Here is a 19777-nt window from a genome sequence, read left to right as displayed (position 1 = left end):
AAGTGCTTTCATCATGCACCTAAAAATAAAGGGGTATTTCCACAGACATTTACTGCAGATTACAGAACAAGAGTCGCACAGTTCGCTTTGTTCCTACATTTCGGTCACCTCTTCCGTCACTGCAGCTGTGGAGGGTCTAGTTACCCCGATCTGGAGATATATTTGGAACTCGCCTCAAGGACCTGAGTCTACCAGATATCCCTGCCGTCGCCTGTAGATATTATCATTATCCATGTGAAAATGGGTGTACATAATAAAAAAACAAGTACAATAATCTTAGACAATACAAGTCACCGACTGGTACAGGAGGAGCGAGGATCCTGCCCGCGAGGGCTCAGACTAGAGGGGTGAGGATACAGTGGCCGTTCAGCACCATGTTGTGGAATGGTGTCTAACTATTCCTTTGACCTAATGATTGACGTAAATGAAGCAAAACCTAAAACTTTGGACTACTGTTAATGTCTTTTCTGGCTTTGTCCATCTTTTTTTTAATGAAACGGAGTCTGTAGTTCTTGTTTTGGTCTCTTAGGCAGATTAAAGTTACCGTAATGATAGTGGTTGTGCCCATTTTTTTTTTTTTTTTTTTTTTTTTTTTTTTAATCTTTTGTTCTTCCTTTTTTTATAGGGACTATCATTTGTCCTATCTGTCTCTACGCACCAGCATTGGTCTATGGACGGCCTTCCTGTGTCTGCTGCTGGTGGCCACGGATGCCAGTAGTCTCGTCTGCTACATCACACGGTTTACAGAAGAAGCGTTTGCTGCTCTCATTTGTATTATATTTATTTATGAAGCTTTGGAGAAACTCTACCACCTGGGGGAAAACTACGCTTTCAATATGCACAACGACATCGATTTGCTGACAAAATACTCGTAAGTATCCTATCCCGATAATGGAGGTATTATGTGTTTCTGGGAAAAGTGCCACCAGCAAGAATTGGGTTCAGTTGAGTAGGAAGGACTTACTTCTACTTCTTCTTGCTGGATTCATTTCTTGCTGTGGCTTGGCAAAAATGACAGTGGCGTTATTCCAAAAAACGCCGTGTGTGAGACCCCCCTTAACATGACACCTGTGATCATGCGAGAAGCTTCTCTCACTTCATTCCATAAACGTGTGAAGTCTTTTACACGTTCTTATGCCTTTAAAGAGCACAGAGCCTCGGGCCACATTGTGGCGTTAATGTACAGCTGGTAGAAATGAAACACACCCAGATGTAGGATTTCCTTTTACAGAAGACTTGTTAATATTTTGCACATCTTCCTCTGTGTTGGCCGGTCTGATTGCTCTGTTCACACTCCCGACCATGTGTATAATATTACTGATCAGTGCATCATTATCAAGCTTTACTGGCTTTCATAGTGGGATGACTAGCATTAAAGGCATTGGACACATTCTGGCAAAACTGTGATAATGTCCCAAGATGCCTCCATATTTACCACATGTACGACTAGGGTCAGGGCTCTCAAATTTGTCATCGCCAGTTTCACCCAAACATGCCTGCATGGGCTTTGCTTCTTGCACGAAAGCACAGTCATACTATGGTGGGATGACTTTTCCCAGAAATGCTACACCATGGCATCATTCCTTGAATCTTTACCTGACTGTCATCAGAACATGACTAAGACTACGGCTTCTGGGTTGAAATACAAAAAGATTAAATTTCGCCTTACAAGATATTAACACTTCTAATGTATGTCACAAAATGCAGGTTCGCAGTTACATTGGGCTATCGATACATGATATATCCATCATTTCCCTTCAGTACATAATTATTAAAAATTAAGTCCTGGATGTCTTGTCTTTCCCTTGTAATTATTATATATTATATATTTATATATTTTACAAGTAGCAAAGGATTGGGCATATTCAGATCCCGCATGACCCCTGATCTTTCCAACAGTTGTCAGCACCCGTCACATGTAATGAAGTTAAAGGTGGTCTCTGGGACAGAAGCAAAAATGTACCTAAGCACTGACAGGCATCTAATTGCAGCTTACCTGCCTGTTGTGCACAGCGCCGTTCTTCCCAGGCACAGAACAGTCATATACCGCTCCTGCCAGGGATTCAGCTGCCTCTGCTGTTGCGATGGGACGGGACTTCCGGCATCATTCTCACTGACGGCCGTCTCCCACAGTTAGGCAGTAGGGGTCCGGCGGTCAGTCAGAATGCTATCGAAAGACCTGTCCCGTCGACAGAGCGGAGCGGAAAAGAAGCCTCAGCGGTGTAGACATGACGTCAGCAGAGGCTCCTGAATCCCTGCAGCAAGGTCAGTGACCGCTCTGTGTCGGGGAAGGACGGCACTGGACAGAACAGGCAGGTAAGCTGCAATTACCTGCTAGTTAGGGCTTAGATACATTTGTAAAGTCTCGGATACCCCCATTAATAAGAATGTTCTCTAGAGGTGGGGATGACTCATGAATGTTTCTTCTCCCAACCTGTAGGGTTTTATGGTTTTGTCTAATGTAGTAATATATCCAAATATTAGTTGAAAATTAAAAAAAACCTGTAACTTTGCCTGTGTATTTTAGTATATTTATATTGTTGGGTAATATTTGCTCTCTAGATGTGTGTGCGCAGAGCCTGCCTCCCCCAGCAATCAGACTCTGGCTGCATGGATGACAAAGAATATCACTGCCAGCGAAGTCCCCTGGAGTAATCTGACCGTGTCGGTAAGTGGTAACACGAGCATACTGTGATGTCCACACCATTCTCATTACACAACTGGTATCGTTCTAAATTCACCCGAAACAAGTCTTTAAAGTGAATCCGGCAGCAGGATCTCACACCCCATGTTATTTATATGCACATATAACTTTTAAAGAGAAGTCCAGTAATGCCTTTACATGGCCAGTCCGTTCCTCAGTTACGGAGAAATCGGCATTTGAATTAATATGTAAATGCATATGGTAGATCTAAAGCCCCCGTCACTCCAGCTCTGTTTCTTGTCCAGCACTGTTGCCTCTTCCTGCTTTACTGACAGCTCCTATTCTGTGTGACTTCAGGCAAAGGAGCTATTAGTCAAATAGGAGGAGGCAGCGGTGGGCGGGATTAGAGCTGGAGTGACAGAAGTTTCAGATCTACCATAGCCATTTACATATCAATTCAAGCGCTGATTTCTCCATAATGCCAGAATGGACTGACCATGTAAAGTTATTGCCGGACTTGTCTATGGAAGTACTATGCACATATAAATTGTTTGGGGTGTGAAGTTGTGCTCACAGATTTCCTTTTCTCATTTGCAATTTGACAACATCCTGCACTTTTCACCCGGCTCTGAATCTAAAGGGGCTTCCCATATTTATGTAAATGACTGTTAATCATTGTATATTTCCTCCAACTTTCTGATATCATTTCTATGTTACTCACCATTGGCAAGATCTCTGCTTATGGTCAGTGAAAATTCAGGTAGGGCTGACTAGTAAAGGAGTGGCAGCAGCTTTCTTGTAGTGAGCAGTGCTCTAGTGTCAGTCACACACAGCTTCTCATGTGGAAATATGGATTCATTCACTGATGACAAGTCCATGTTGGGAGGTGGCCGAATTTTTCATTCTATAGCGATTTACGCTTGCATTCATTTAGAAAAAATTTTTTCAAGTTTTGTTAACTGATCTTCTTCATTCTACATTTTGATTTCTAATCTTTCCCAGCAATGTATCGACCATCACGGTTCGTTTGAGGGTCCAGCTTGTGGTCGCCATGGTCCATATATACCAGATGTTTTCTTCTGGTGTGTTATATTATTTTTTACAACCTTCTTCCTTTCATCCTTCCTGAAGCAATTCAAGTTTAAAAATTATTTTCCAACTAAGGTATGTCCCGTTGTTTTTTTTTTGTTTCAAAATACAGAAAAATAAAAATGTATATGTATAATTGCAAACCCCAATGACAAGCTGCTGATTCTCCGATCCACAGCATGTCCTGTCTCATCTCCTTCTGGTTAGCTAGACTTTACTCATATTTCACTGCCAAAGTTCTTCCTTCTTTTACATATGTAGTGACTAAGAATAGTTAATAATAATAATAATAATAATAATAATAATAATAATCTTTATTTATATAGCGCCAACATATTCCGCAGCGCTTTACAGTTTTAACAGTTTCAAACACAACAGTCATAAGTAACAACGTTAACAATACAATAATAAAGCAAAATAAGACGACCCTGCTCGTGAGAGCTTACAATCTACAATGAGGTGTGGGAGATACAAAGTACAGGTGTGTATTTACAATGATGTATTTACAATGATGGTCCAGCCATCTTCAGGGGGTGGGGGGTAGATGGAGATAGTGAATGGGCTACAAACACACAAACATAAAATGACTTTGATTAATTAACGTGGTAGGCCGCACTGAACAAATGTGTTTTGAGCGAGCGCCTAAAACTATGCAAGTTGTGGATGGTCCTAATATCTTGGGGTAGAGCATTCCAGAGGATTGGCGCAGCACGGGAGAAGTCTTGGAGTCGGGAGTGGGAGGTACGGATTAGTGCAGAGGTTAGTCGAAAGTCATTTGCAGAGCGCAGAGGTCGGTTAGGCCGATAGACAGAAATGAGGGAGGAGATGTAAGGGGGTGCCGCACTGTGGAGAGCTTTGTTAAATAGTTCATTTAAGTCGCCTAATAAGCTGATTGTTAAAATGTATGATCCTGCTATAATAAATGGGAAACAGCCAGGATCTCATTTGTCACGTGGTTATGTATTGTCGATCACCCAGATCATACATAAGGCTAGCCTCACATTTCCATAAAAAGGCACTGTTACAAATTCCATGTTTTTTACTTGGCTGTTGTCCAGCACTTTATCATTGATTTAAGGGTCTAACGCCCGGCAGCTGTTCTCGGTGCTGGCGGCTGGCCGGTTGGAGATGCTCAGTTGCAGAGCTGTAACCTCTTGTGATAGTGGCTGGGGATGTGCAGTACCGGGCCGCAGCCACTACCAGAAGGCTGAGCAGTTCCGGCCCGCAGCCGAGCATACTGAGAACAGCTTATCGGCAGGGTGCCTAGTGTCAGACCCGACCGATCAGACATTGATGACCTATCCTGAGAATAGGTCATCAATGATAAAGGGGAGGACAACCTCTTTAAATAGAGCAGCTTTTCTAGTAAAATAATGGACACCTTAACAGAAGCCTGATAGACTCCATTATAGGTTAATAGAATCATTCTGGCCTCATTGTCACCATCATCTGAGTGATTTGTTACGCACCACAAATAACAGAACAACGTACAGAAGCAGTGTGGCTTGTCACTGAGCTCACAATGCAATGTTTTCTTTAAATCAACTGTATTTCCTCTAGGTACGATCTACAATCAGCGATTTTGCCGTTTTCCTCACTATTGTCATCATGGTCCTCATCGACTACCTTGTGGGTATTCCATCACCAAAGCTCCATGTTCCTGAAAAGTTTGAGGTAAATAAGCCAACTTTTTTCGATTTCCTATAAGAATCCTTAATTCGAAATCCGTAGGATCTGTAATGTCTCCTACTAAGGCCAGAACAGAATGTATCTAATTATAGTGTGTGTGTGTTGGTTACACTCTTGTAACCCTAATTTAAGTTTATTAAATTAGTTCATTTGTTTCCTTTTTAAGCCGACTTTGAAAGACAGAGGATGGATCATAGATCCTCTTGGGCCTAATCCTTGGTGGACGTTACTTGCTGCTGCCATCCCGGCCTTGCTATGCACTATTCTTATCTTCATGGATCAGCAAATCACCGCTGTGATCATTAACCGGAAGGAACACAAGCTAAAGGTGAAAATCGACTTGTTGCAGATTCTTCTAGAATAGCTCGTCAGGCATCACGCTGACCCATAGGATGCTGAATTATTGTAATCTTGTGTGGCATAGTTGTACAACTCTACATAGACACTTACCACTATCCATTGGATTGGTGAGAAAGGTCTAATCGCTGTGGGCACCATCAATCACTAAAATAGGGTCCTGAGCCCCCTTTGCTCCTCACTGCACAACAAAAGTGAGGAAGACTTTGAATGGAGCAGTGGCCGAGCTTGCACCATGCTGTTTGGCAGATAAAGACCTCCAGGGCCTGTACTCGGCAGCCTTTGTCAGGGTCATAGCTTTGTATGGAGTGGAGTTTGGGCAACTGTTCTGAAGATCATGGGGGTTTCAGCGATCAGTTCTTCATTACTTAGCTTGTGGATTGGTGATAAGGCATGCACGGTGGCTCAGTGGTTAGCACTGCAGCGCTGGGGTCCTGGGTTCTAATCCCACCCTGGACAACATCTGCAAGCAGTTTGTATGTTCTCCCCGTGTTTGCGTGGGTTTCCTCTGGGTTCTCCGGTTTCCTCCCACATTCCAAAGACATACTGATAGGGAATTTAGATTGTGAGCCCCATCGGGGACAGCGATGATAATGTGTGCAAACTGTAAAGCACTGTGGAATGTTAGCGCTATATAAAAATAAAGATTATTATTATTATTATTAAGGCCCCCACCTCCTAAAGACCTGAAACTTGTATAAAAAAATGTTGGGCTACTCTCTTGATCTTTCTGGCCTCTAGTTCCTATATGGAATGAAAACTGTTGTGGTGCTGCTTATCTTCTCCTATGACGGGCCTGTGCAGATATCTGTTGCAGCGCACGTGGAAGCCCCTGCAGCATAGGTGTCCCCCCACCACCTCACCAGTCATTTAAGTATAAAAGGGCTGATACTAGAACAGGACACCAAGTGTAAGATCATGTGAGTGAGTAGTTTTCCTGTTCTTTGAAGAAGTAATGGTTAATTCTTCTTTTCCAGACGAATCTCCGTAATTTAGTGTGTGCATATCCAAATATTTTCAGCGACCCTAAAATTGGCACAAAGCCCTGAATAAACAGCTGCTTTCGTGGATAGTTATTATCCAGTAATAAGCAGGTGACCCATTGTAAGAACCTACAACCTGTAGTAATTTCTGGGAATCCTTTATGATGAATGCAGGTTACTATACATATCACATTGTATTTTCATCCCCTAGTAGTAATGTGTCTGACGACTTGTACGCTTTGTTTGGTTCTCCAGAAGGGTTGCGGCTATCATCTTGACTTGTTCATGGTCTCCGTCATGCTGGGGATTTGTTCCATCATGGGCTTACCGTGGTTTGTAGCTGCAACTGTTCTATCCATCAGCCACGTTAACAGCTTGAAGGTGGAATCCGAATGTTCTGCTCCAGGAGAACAGCCAAAATTCCTGGGCATCAGAGAGCAGCGAGTGACGGGCCTTCTGATCTTTGTCCTGATGGGACTGTCTGTATTCATGACCTCTGTATTGAAGGTAAGGTGAGGGGCACAGTTATGGCTAGCTTGCATATAAAGGATGTCTTTATTCCAAATCTTGCAAAGGGTAGCACATGATAAATTTACGTCTGTTCTTTTTCTTGTTTTGGATGGAGATGCTGTGTCCCTATGTAAGAGACAATGCACAGACAAGACAATGAAAAATATGTAAAACTTGAAAAAAAAAAATAAGATTTTTTTTTTTTGGTGGGTTCTGAATTTCTCATGTTTTGTCTCATGATCTTTGTGTAAAAAAAAAAAATTAAACAAAGCATGAAAAGCAACTAACACACTGATGTGAATGTATTTCCAGTTTATTCCAATGCCCGTTCTGTATGGTGTGTTCTTGTACATGGGCGCTTCATCATTGAAGGGTATTCAGGTTAGTCCTCTTTCATTAAACACGCTTTCTTATACTGGACAATCGCTTCTTGTCTGATAAAGTACGCCTGGTATAAAAAATAAAATAGATACAGTTTAAAACCACTTTCTCGCCTCCTGGACTGGAATAGTTCTTATTCTAATCTAGTTACAATGTCGGCCCTGTGTCTTCTGGCGGCTACATAACCTAACTGTCATATGACTGGTGTAGCCAATCAAAGGTGTCCGGTAGCGGGTTACTGCCATGCCTATTCAGTACACATACACGCTCAGCTACACAGAGCATGCATACTGGTGGAAGAGTAAATGTTTGGCCAACTTCAATCCAAATTGTTTAGCCAGCTTAAGTCTTCTTCTTATGGACACTAAAGTAATTTTTCGACATATACCTTACAGTTTTTTGACCGCATCAAGTTGTTTGGAATGCCTGCAAAACACCAGCCAGACCTGATCTATCTACGTTACGTTCCCCTCTGGAAAGTCCACGTGTTCACGGTCATACAGCTGACTTGTCTTGTGCTGTTATGGGTGATCAAAGCCTCTGCAGCTGCTGTTGTGTTCCCAATGATGGTAAATGTTGTTCTCGGCCATTATTAAAGTGCTTGTATCGAAGAAGATTTAGAACTGTCGTCAATGTCTCTCTCTTTTTTTTTTTAAAGGTTCTTGCACTGGTATTTATTCGCAAACTTTTAGATTTCGGTTTTACCAAACGTGAGTTGAGCTGGCTGGATGATCTGATGCCTGAAAGTAAGAAAAAGAAAGAAGATGATAAAAAGAAAAAGGAGAAGGAGGTATGTGAAAAAAGGGTAAATATTGAAACCGTTAGCGGGAACCTGCCACCAGGTTTTTCCCATATAAAGTATGGCCACCCCCATGAGGGTCTTTTTACAGCATGCCAGAATGCTGTAAAAAAAAAAGTGCTCAATCCCCGTTGCAGATTCCGTCTGTAAGTATAATGAAAGCTATTTTTGGGGGATCTGCAAACTGGACTGTGGTCTTTTCAACAGCATTCCAGTATTCTGTAAAAAAGGCCCTGATGTTGGTGGCCATGCTTTCTAATGGAAAAACCTGGTGACAGGCTCCCTTTTAAATGGCGCGTCGCACACTGGGATTTGGGCTATTCTCTGCTGGCTTGAATTCCATAGATTACTGTGGTCTCCAGTAGGTTACATGTACTGTACATATACTGTATATATTCTTTATTTTGGAAGTTTTGCAAAGGAGAGATTTTGTTTTGACCTTCTCCCTCTCTCCTTTCCAAAACAAGAAGCTAGCCGATAATCCACCTGCGTTATGGAATCTAGATGGCAATGTACAGTGTGAGGGCTGCAGACTTGTTTTGATATCTGTAATTATTTTATATAAGTAACATTCAGTACTCTTTTAAAGGTACTTTTGAGAATATTTTGGGACTGTTTTTTGTGGTTTTATAAAGCCTGAATGTTTCCCACACTCACATTTTGACTTACTACACTTTAAAATGTACTACATAGAGGAATAAGCAAGTATGGAAAGTTCTCTGGTAACTTTTCCCATTAAATATATGTAGTTTCTGCAGTCATTGCTGTTTTATTCTTCTGAAAAATCCAAGAAAACTTTTATGATACGCTTCATGTTCTTGGCTTTCAGGAAGCTGAACGAATGCTTCAAGCAGAGGACAGTGATGTGCAGCTTGCTTATGAGGGCAGAAGCCTTCTTCAGATTCCTGTGAAGAGCCTGAAGTATAGGTATGCAGTATACAACGTGCCATAACTCTGCATGCATGTATTTTCTGACCAATGACATGTGTTTTTGGTACCTGTTGTTTTAATTCTAATCAAATTCTTCATCCAAGTAGCATTTCCCATTAATGTCCAATCTGTGTTTTAGGCCCAACACTCTGTTCTAGCTTTTAACATTCGAGATTTGTTTTTCTGATGCAAAACTCCAAATCCTCTGAATAGATGTAAATGATTCCATTTTGTCTGTCTGTAGCTACCACCAAGGATGGGGTCTGGGATCTGCATGTGTTTTACAGCTAGCATTTGCCTGTAACAGCAGCAACTGGAGCTTGCTCCGATCGCTACTATTTTACCATTTATATAAAAGTCACAGTGGCAATTATAGGTAACGAACGCCAGTGCACACACCGATGTGATTGCGTATTGCGGAACGGTTACCATGGGGGGGGGTCCCTACTCAAAAACTCCCATGGCTGCCATCTTGGTACTCCTGTGAAGTCTAGCCACCTGTGAGGCTTTATAGAAGACAGTCATCCACACTATATACTAAAATAACATAGTATTGTAGTATCTAGAACAAGCAATTAAAGGAACTCTTGTTCAACCCCCCTAAAGGGACTCAATCAAGTAAAAAATGATCAAAATGTGTTGTTTTTTTTAAAGGGGACACTGCTCACAGTATTCTATGGAGGGGTGTCTTTAGGCTGCTCTACATAATCACAGTTGGCCATACCACCTTGTAAAGACCATAGCGAACAGCATTGAAAGGCTCATATCTCTGGAAGTACATTGCGGATAAAAAAAACAACAAAATAATTAAATGTAATACTCAGAGGAGAAGCGGAAATAAAATAAGAACAAAAGCTGGCCACCTTTGACCTAGTGACAGGTCTTCTTTAAATCCTCTGGGGAGCGTTGCACGGCTATAGCTCTCCCTATGCCAAATTGGCGCTCTACCTTTGACCCTCTGCATTTCCGTGCATGCTGTGCACATAATAGAACCGCTGAGCTCCATCAAGGAAACCTTTCCATGGAAGGAAACCTGAGCGTGTTATTCCCCAGCAAGTGGATTTCCATGATCATGATTTCACTGCAGATCATGTAATGGAGGCAGTGACCTGACTGGTTGCCAACTTTTGCAGTTTGTTTTCTAAATACGCACGATATGAACTATATGGATTACTCTGGATTTACATGCATGTATGCCGAAAAAAATACAGGTCTTTGTCTCTGTGATTTGCTTGTCTTCAGTTTTTCCTGCATGAGAGAAAAACAAACAACAAATTATATGGACCCTGTCCATGAAAATGGGACGTGTGAGTGAGATCTTATTGTGATCAGTGCTTACGTTCAGGTGGGCTAATTACTGAGCATTCGTTTCATTGTTAATATTCAGTTGATGGCTTTCACCCGCATTTTGCTTCAAACATTTGTAATTTTCGCTTTGCTCCTGTGTAAGTGGAAGAGAAAAGAGACTTTGCTTCCAATTAGGATCAACCAAGTAACTAAATTAATGCTTTTGCCGAAGCCGCTACTAACCACAACCTATGTTTATTCTCTAGCCTTGACCCATCAGTTGTAAACATATCAGATGAGATGGCAAAAACTGCACAGTGGAAGGCTCTGTCTATGAACCCTGAAAATGCCAAAGTAACCAAGTCTAACCAGAGGTAGCTATCACCAGTTCACGTCTTCATTGTCTCCTGGCACTTCTGGGGAGTCACGCACGAAATGCACAGACATTGGCTTATGTAGGAGTTGTGCACAATGTGCAAACATTCTTATAATTATTCTATTTCTTTTTCTTATTCTTTCTTTTGTTTTATGATTTAGTTTACATTTTTTTCCCTTCAGATTATATTGTCCGCATAACCTATTTTTCTGCATGCACGTTGCATCAGAATTTTATTGTGTGACCTGTTTGGATAAGGCATTAACTTCTCAAACAGAGAGTAGCGTTTATACTTTGTGGATTATAGACACGTCCTATTTAAGGAAGAAGAATTTTATTTAGATGAAAATGGTCTGATGAACATGGTGGTCATCAATCGCTCCAGACACATCACATACTACATCAGCCAATATTTAATTATGATTGAAATTGTCCCTTTCATTACTTTTATAAAAATGTCTTCAATGTGCAGGACCCATCTGTGTGCCTTGTCAGTGTTTACAATCTTTGCTACATCCACTTTTCACATGTGAAAAAAAATAAGTTCGTTTTACAGGAGTTGTCCATCTTTTGGGCACAATTTTTTTTTTCTTACCTAAATGCATGCAATGGGGGCTAAAAATCACTATTGCAATTGGGTTTCATTAAAAATTTTCCCCAAAGGTGGACAACTCCTTTTTAAGCAGACATCATTGGATATAACCATTTTTTTGTTTGTTTGTTTGTTTGTTTTTCAAGGGGCTGTCCCACAATCACAACTCACATCTATTCACAGGATATGTGATAATTATCTGATCCCTGGGGTTCCCACCACTGGCACTCCACTGATCACAATAGGGGTTCTGTCAGCAGGATTTAATTCCCCAAACTAGTAATATGTGCATGTAGCTCTTTCAAATACCTTTTACATGGCCAGTCATTCCTCAGTTAATGAAAAATCAATGTTTGAATTGATATGCAAATGATGCTTAAGAGCCATTTGTAGACCTCAAGCCTCTGTCGCTCCTGCTCTATTCCCTGTCCAGTTTCGCCTCCTCCTTCTTGACGGACTACCTCTACCTCTATGCTGGGTGACCTGCGGCAAAGGAGCTTTCAAGGAGGAGCAAAGACAAAGGCTTCAGATCTACAAATAATTATTCTAACAAATGAAAGCTGCACTCTAGAGCTATAGCATGCAAACATGAACTATGTGAAATTAGAATTGCACTGCTGCTTTACAAAGTTAAAATGAAGATTCTTGGCACATCAATTGGCCAATTCATGTGTGCCCAGCACACAATGACAAGGCGATCTGCTGGGAACTTAACCTAATGTGAATGTGAATCCTCTCTTGAGCTGGTTGTGTGTGTGTGTGTGTGTGTGTGTGTGTGTGTGTGTGTGTGTGTGTGTGTGTGTGTGTATGTATATAATCTATATCTATATATCTATCTATAGATCTATCTATATATATCTATATAGATAGATCTATATCTATATATAGATCTATATCTCATTTAATGTCATTACAACCACCACGGGCTGATGGGTGCACTGCTCGCTCACATTAGGTGTTCAGCATGAAAAGTACCGTATGTATGGTCTTCATAGCTAAAAAACCTCTAACATTGTCACGTGTTCATTCGTAGTGTAGTTAGATAACTGACTAGCACTATATGTGTATAATAAAAATCTAAGTAAATACAATATATATACCGTGTATATATTGCAAAAAAGAAAAAATAGCTTTTTTTTTTTTTTTTGCAATCAAAGGGGCATATACAGAAACCTAAATCCCATGTAGCAAGGGCATATATAAGCGAAGAGGTCCTATCCTGTAGTTGACAGTAAGGTTGCTCTCCATTATAATTACCAGGTTACTTCTGTGGTCAATAGTGTCATTGTCAGTTGAAAAAATACTATTAAGGCTGGTACGGTTTACACCCCAGTGTCTCACATGAGGGGAACAGATGAGCACAGGGCAGGAAAAACACCAATGTGAATGTGATCTGACAGCCGCAGAGTGGTGTCTGTGATTAGCTCTTAGGCCAGGATACCCAGCACTGCCGCCGGCCCTCGGATCGGAGCGTTCAGCTACATAGAAATACATGCAGCTGCAAGCTCCGGTCCCGAGTGCTGGCGGCAGTGCCGGGTATTGATGTGAGAGACTCGCGCCAGTTTCTCGCATCACACTCGCAAGTGTGACCCCGGCCTCAGTCTGGGTGTCGAGCCATGGAGGTCTATGCACATGGGATGGGTGGCCCTTGCCCAAGGTGCGGTGAGGTCTTTTACAAGCCAGATACGCTCTTCTATTCCAAACTCTGCAAAATATTGTACCTTTCTATGTGCAGTAGCAGAACATTGCAGCTGTCGGAAGGGGCTTCTCCAGACAGTTGCCAAAAAGTTGACACTAAAAATTCTGAATAATTTTGTTATCCAGGTAAAATTCTGAATAATTTTGTTATTCAGGTTCCCCAGTCTAACACAACACATGAAAAGAAAAAGCTGCTGACATTTTTTTTTTTTTCATTCTCTCCTTTTACAAAACGTTTGTAAAGTCCATGTAATTGAGCAGGAAATGCTAAGCAGGCAGGAGCAGATGTTTTGTTGAGAATGTGTGATCCAATGACAACATTCATACAAGCAGATTCCTGGCTTTATTTAATGTCTACATAAAAAATGATGTATACTCGATACGTTGTATAATTTACACTCCATTGCACAACATTTGGTTTTTGCGCTAGATAAATCTGCTGAAAATACTGCAGTGCTGGCAGGAAATACACGTTTCTGCGTGGGCTTTTGATGCCTTTTACATGTGTTTTTTTTTCCCATCCCAAGAATAGTATTAATGTAGAGGTATTTTATTTGCTACAGTTATATATTGTGCTAATCGATTCATTATTTGCTTGTTTTCCCAGTCCTGACAAACCAGTTAGTGTGAAAATCACCCTAGAAGATGAAAGTTTCCGAAAATACGTGGATGCCGAAACCTCCCTATAGAGTCGTCAAGAAGAACCGTGTGGAAAGGAGCGCGTGCGAGAGTGTGTGACGCGTGTGAATGTACGGCACGTGAATATCCGACCATCAGCGCGTGAATATTTCCAGAATACTGTATGTGCACCTCCTAAATTATTAGCACTGTAAATACTGTATAGGATCTGAAGCGGACTGTCTCGATTGTAATGTGGCACAGGATGATTTCTCTGCGATTATTTATTCAATAGGAATTTTTTTATAGCCTTCTTTTTAATTGATTTTATTGTATATTTAATAACCTGTCAATCAAGCGATAGTGTTTGTATCAATCCATCAGACAGTCCGACATTTGTCATTCCTGTACGTTTCCCAAGGTAACCCTATTTTACCAGGATGATGTGTAATGCAAATCTGTCTGCTTCTTACTAAGGGAATATGTTTCTGGATTAAGTACATTTAGCCAAAACTACAATTAGGGTCATCAGAATAGGAATCAGATCATTTAAAACAATGGTCATACTGTGTACTAGTGCCATAAGAAGCAGTTTAGTTACTTTATGTTGTTTTCCATTCACTAGTTTTCTACCCTTTTTGTAAAATGTAATTCAGCAGCTACTCGACTGTAATCGCTTGATAAAGCGGCCTGTCATTCTAACTGAATGGATGATCCCAGTAATTGTTCGCCAGGCGCACTGATCTCCCAATGTATGACACGAGTCAGTTAACTCAGGACGTTTGTGCAATAAAAGCCACATCAGCGCTTCACAGGTCCCATTTTATGACCTATAATTTTATTTTATTCTTTTGCCAAATTTGCTACAAAGAAGTGATGTGGCAGTTTTTAATTTTAGCTGCATAAATGTATCGCTTTCACAGGCTGCGGAAATGATTGACGTAATGGTCCAAGGTAGCAACCATTAGTTTATTTTTTGTAGTCAAATGGTGAATCTGTTTTTATCATTCAATTTGGGTTGTTTTAGTTGAATTACTATACACTACATCTTGTTAATGAGACCGTCATAGGCTTTTAGTCCTCCGGGTTAGAGAAGCTAAGATTATATCGTGAATATGCATAATGGCATAAGATCAACTTAAAGGGAGGCCGAATGTTTTTTAACTTACATTTTTTTTTCTGATTTTTCTTTTCAAGGAATTTTACCCTCCCATGCCTCATTATGCCTCATTATGTATAAAAAGTGTCAAAGTAGGCCTCTCACAGGATGGATGGCCATGGTAGAAATCAAATTTCAGAACTGCTGTTTATGGGGGTAGCTGCTTCCTCTAATCGTGTACAGAAAATAAGAATAAAAAATTCTATAATCTAAACAATTAAGACTGACTAGGGAAAAAAAATCAGTATCTGGTTTTACTGTAATTTATGTAAAAACTTTCAAACAGGACAAAGTGTATGGTTAGATGTGCAAGTGCTCCCCTATGATGGCTGTGCACCTCCGTTACAAGGCTGGTTTAGGTTAGATGTGTGCTCCTCCACCCATTGGATCTCGCGGAGAGTCCTGGTGTATAATTGGAAGGTAGGAGAGATTCGGATGATGAAAGCTAGCGCTGCCTGGGATCTTCCAGTTACAATAAGAGGAGTTCTGTATTTTTTAAAATGTTTATCCCCTACGCGTTTCGGTGCTGGTCAAGCTCCGTCTCCCATTGAAAACCATACATGTAATGGAATTGTAGCATAGGATATCCGCATTATATTGTACCTACCAAGAAAACCATGAATGCACATAGAAAAAAAATGCTGAAATTGAATAACTAGAACTATAATCTATTACACAAGTAAACTAAAATGAACTCACTATTTCAGCAAATACAAGCAAACCTATAAAAGTGTCACCTGATCAAATATAGCACGAATCTTACAAATGGCTGCTGCGTTACAATATTGTCGATAGCTGAATAATTGTAGTCGACAATGTAAAGGTGCGAAATATTGGTCCTGATGTTGTGGAAGCTTAGTAGACCATCTGGAAGAAGAAATTTACCCCAGTTGCTTAAAAGGGGAATTTATATGGCCCCGCCAGACCGCGACATAGTTTGTCTGGCATTTCTGTCCTGGTGAAGTGGCAAACTATTGCTGTAACATGGCTTAAATGCCACAAAAGCTCCAGCTGCTTCCCGCACTGCCGCCACTGCCGCCTAGTGTTTCTTCAGATGGAGGAGCAGTTTAGTATCATGATTACATATAAAATTTACATTCTGGATGGTTTAAATGAATGTAATGACTTGTCCATAACGTGGTCATTTCCAGTTCCTTTCCTTTCTCCTCTGTCCTAAAATGTGCTCTATTCTGTTCAGAAATGCATAATTATTATTTTTTCATATTTTATTCATATTTGTAAGGTTTTATGTTCCTTTTTCTTAAATTGTTTTATGTCCTGTTTGAATTTTTCAACTCTTAACTAAACATGTACTTGTTGCTTTTATTTGTTGTTTGTGAGGCTGGCCTTTCGCCCATGGGAAGCTGAAACCTATTGATCTCATAAGTTGAGTCCCAGTGACCCACTAAACAAAACGCTATCCCCCTCGGACTGTACGATGGAAGTTTTATTTTGCAATATTGTATATGAAATACGTCCCTGCTTGTGTAGAAGTATTTCCATTCATGTTCCTATATTCGGATATCTGTTATAAAAGTGATGACCCCTGGTGATTCCATTAAGTAGGCGAGAGGCTGAAATCTTGCTGGTTTGGAATATTCCTTTAAAGAGTAACTACATTTTTTATTATTTAATTTAATTTTGCAAAGTTATGAATCTTTGTAATATTGTGCTTTCTTATCTTCCAAACACCATGCTGAAAGTGCAGTTTTAACTGCCTGTTTCATGCTTTATTACAAACTTTAGCAACAATCCCAGAGTCAAACAATCCCTGTCTGAGCAGATGGGAGGGAAGCAGTGACGCTCAGGCTTAGGCTAGGGTCACTCCATTGTATTTTTACCGTCCGAGAAAAATGGTCCAATTCTGCTAATGATCACAGTGAGATGCGATTTTCTTGACGGTGGAGAGAAAATAAAAAGTTTATCCGTTATGTCAGTCTGAAAATCAAATCGCACTCAGCTGTAATGTGAGTGCAGTCTGATTTCCCCCCCGCCCAAGGACTTGAATGGGCGAGTTGCAATCTGATTCACAGAGGCAAATCCTCCTCGGACCACTGAGTCCAAGGAAAAAGTTGGGATATGCACAGCCCCATGGAATAACATAGATATGAGTGTGATCTGTCAAAACCACGGATAGCACTCATCCGATTTAAACGGTCGTATGCACGAGCCTTAGAGGGCGTTTGTAGTTTGGGATCTTGCGAGAAGTTAACTTCAAAGCTTGTAAAAATTTGAACTAGGCTGTGAAAACGGCACTTTCAGCTGGTGAGTGGGAGGAAAGAAAGCACAATAATGTCATAAAAAATAAGGTAATTTAAATAACTTTGCATAGGCTGATCAAAAATTAAACAAAAAAAAAAAAGTTGTTACTCTTTTTAGTCTGTTGGTATGTTTACACTTTGTTCCCTTTGTAGGACGTTAATAGACTAAAGACCGTTTTCTATTTAATTATTTTTGTATATTTTTCGCATTCAGATTAAATGGGTGATGCAAGCTTGTATGATTTTTGGCGCATCAATTATGTTCTAAACTTGAAAAATGGAAGAATTTCCCTGAATTTTCTCACAATACAAATAAGATAATGTCTTCTTTTGTCGTACATTTTCTCTTTAGTATCTTGTATACGACCGTATTGTCTTCCGTTGTTTGGTTACCTTACACGAATATAGCCAGACAGTTAGTATTTATTATACTGATGAACTTTACGAAAGCACAGCAAAACAATTTTTTTAATGATTTTTTTTTTTGTATTGAAAATAGTGTTTTGTTTTTTTCTTCTTTTTGTAACAAAAATCCAAAGCAAGTTCCAAAACCATAAATTATATTTTGTTAGTTTTTATGACAAATATGTGAGTTTCTTGTTTATAACTGAGATGTGAAAACCCTGCCTTTATAATCTGCTGGGAAATTTAGAATAAATGCAAACTATATTTTGTAATGTTAAAAAGAGAAACCATGTCGATTTGAAAAGCAATAAAGCCTACTGAAATTTCTTTAAGTGGGGTCTGGTATTTATTTATTTTTTTTTTTAGATTCTGTTCACACAAAAACACATTGAAGAGATTTATTGTGGACGGAGCCTCACATTATACGCATATAGTCATGACATGGAAACAGGACTGTAAATTAAAAAATTCACTATTTACAATTTTTTGGGCTCCAGGAAATCACGTGTGATTTTTACATAACTGATTTGCATTTCATTTAATTGCATGAAATAAGTATTTAATACAATAAAAGAACAGGATCTAATATTTGGTACAGAAACCTTTGTTTGCAATTACAGAGGATTCCTGTAATTGTTGATGAAATTTGCACATTGCAGCAGGGATTTTGGCCCACTCCTCCATACAGATCTTCTCCGGATCTTTCAGTTTTTGATGCTGTTGCTGGGTAACATTGAGTTTCAGCTCCCTCCAAAGATTTTCTATTGGATTCAGATCCGGAGACTGGCTAGGCCACTCCAGGATCTTGAAATGCTTCTTACGGAGCCACTCCTTAGTTTCCCTGGCTGTATGTTTCAGGTCATTGTCATGCTGGAAGACCAAGCCACGACCCATCTTCGTTGCTCTTGGTGAGGGTAGGAGGTTGTTGGCCAAAATCTCGCGATGCATGAACCCATCCATCCTCCCTTCAATATGTAGCAGTCATCCTGTCCACTTTGCAGAAAAGCACACCCAAAGTATGACGTTTACCTCACCATACTTCACGGTTGGGACAGTGTTTTGGGGTTGTACTCATCCTTCCTCCTCCAAACAGGGCGCGTGTAGTTGATATCAAAAAGTTCTATTTTGGTCTCCTCTGACCACATGACCCTCTCCCATGCCTCCTCTGGATCATCCAAAGTAATTGTCAAATGGGCCTGAACAGGTGCTGGAATAAGCAGAATGACCTTGCATGCCCTGCAGAATTTTAATCATGACAGCGACACACTAACGGTAATGTTTGAGACTGTGGTTCCAACTCTCTTCAGGTCATTGACCAGGGCCTCCCGTGTAATTCTTGGCTTTTCTCAGAATTATTCCAACCCCACAAGATGAGATCTTGCATGGAGCCACAGACCGAGGAAGATCGACAGTCATCTTGGGTTTCTTCCATTTTCTAATAATTGTGCCATCAGTTGTTGCCTTTTCATCAAGCTGCTTGCCTATTGTCCTGTATCCAATGTCAGCCTTGTGCAGGTCTACAATTTTGTCCCTGGTGTCCTTACAAAGCTTTTTGATCTTGGTCATACTGGAGAGGTTGGAGTGTGACTGAGTGTGTAGACAGGTGTCTTTTATAGAGGAGTTCAAACAGGTTCATTTAATACAGGTAAGGAATACAGAGTAGAAAGGCTTCTTAAAGGAAAAACTAACAGGTCTCTGAGAGCCAGAATTCTTGCTGGTTGATAATCAAATATTTATTTCATGCAATAAAATGCAATTTAATTATTTAAAAATCATACAATGTGATTTTCTTGTTTTTATTATTAGATTCTGCCTCTCACAGTTGAAATGTATCCATGATAAAAATTAGACCTCTCAATTCTTTGTAGGAGGAAAAACTTGCAAAATCGGCAGTGTATCCAACACATATTTTCCCCACTGTGTGTGTGTTTGTATATATGTATGTATATATGCATGTGTGTGTGTATAATACATAAATGTGTGTGTATAATATATATGT

At 40.2% G+C, this 19777-nt stretch overlaps 1 protein-coding gene across 8 annotated transcripts in view; it reads left to right on the top strand.

The window, feature by feature from the left end:
- SLC4A7 (solute carrier family 4 member 7) overlaps positions 1–18104 on the top strand; it is a 136445-nt gene extending 118341 nt beyond the window's left edge. For 7 of the 8 annotated variants that reach the window (XM_077268939.1, XM_077268936.1, XM_077268937.1 and 4 more), the window contains 12 exons: positions 626–871; positions 2563–2668; positions 3647–3808; positions 5294–5407; positions 5589–5750; positions 7018–7269; positions 7585–7653; positions 8049–8222; positions 8312–8443; positions 9282–9379; positions 10936–11043; positions 13943–18104. In XM_077268939.1, the coding sequence (XP_077125054.1) occupies positions 626–871; positions 2563–2668; positions 3647–3808; positions 5294–5407; positions 5589–5750; positions 7018–7269; positions 7585–7653; positions 8049–8222; positions 8312–8443; positions 9282–9379; positions 10936–11043; positions 13943–14024 (1705 nt within the window). In that variant the 3' untranslated portion in view covers positions 14025–18104. The remainder of the gene's footprint in view (positions 1–625; positions 872–2562; positions 2669–3646; positions 3809–5293; positions 5408–5588; positions 5751–7017; positions 7270–7584; positions 7654–8048; positions 8223–8311; positions 8444–9281; positions 9380–10935; positions 11044–13942) is intronic. The other variant, XM_077268944.1, reaches the window with a different exon arrangement.
- Positions 18105–19777: the final 1673 nt, after the last annotated feature.

Source organism: Ranitomeya variabilis, chromosome 6 (genome assembly GCF_051348905.1).
Source record: "Ranitomeya variabilis isolate aRanVar5 chromosome 6, aRanVar5.hap1, whole genome shotgun sequence".
Lineage (NCBI taxonomy): Eukaryota > Metazoa > Chordata > Amphibia > Anura > Dendrobatidae > Ranitomeya > Ranitomeya variabilis.
The sequence above is the reverse complement of the archived record's forward strand: the minus strand, read 5'-3'. Positions and strand labels throughout refer to the sequence as shown.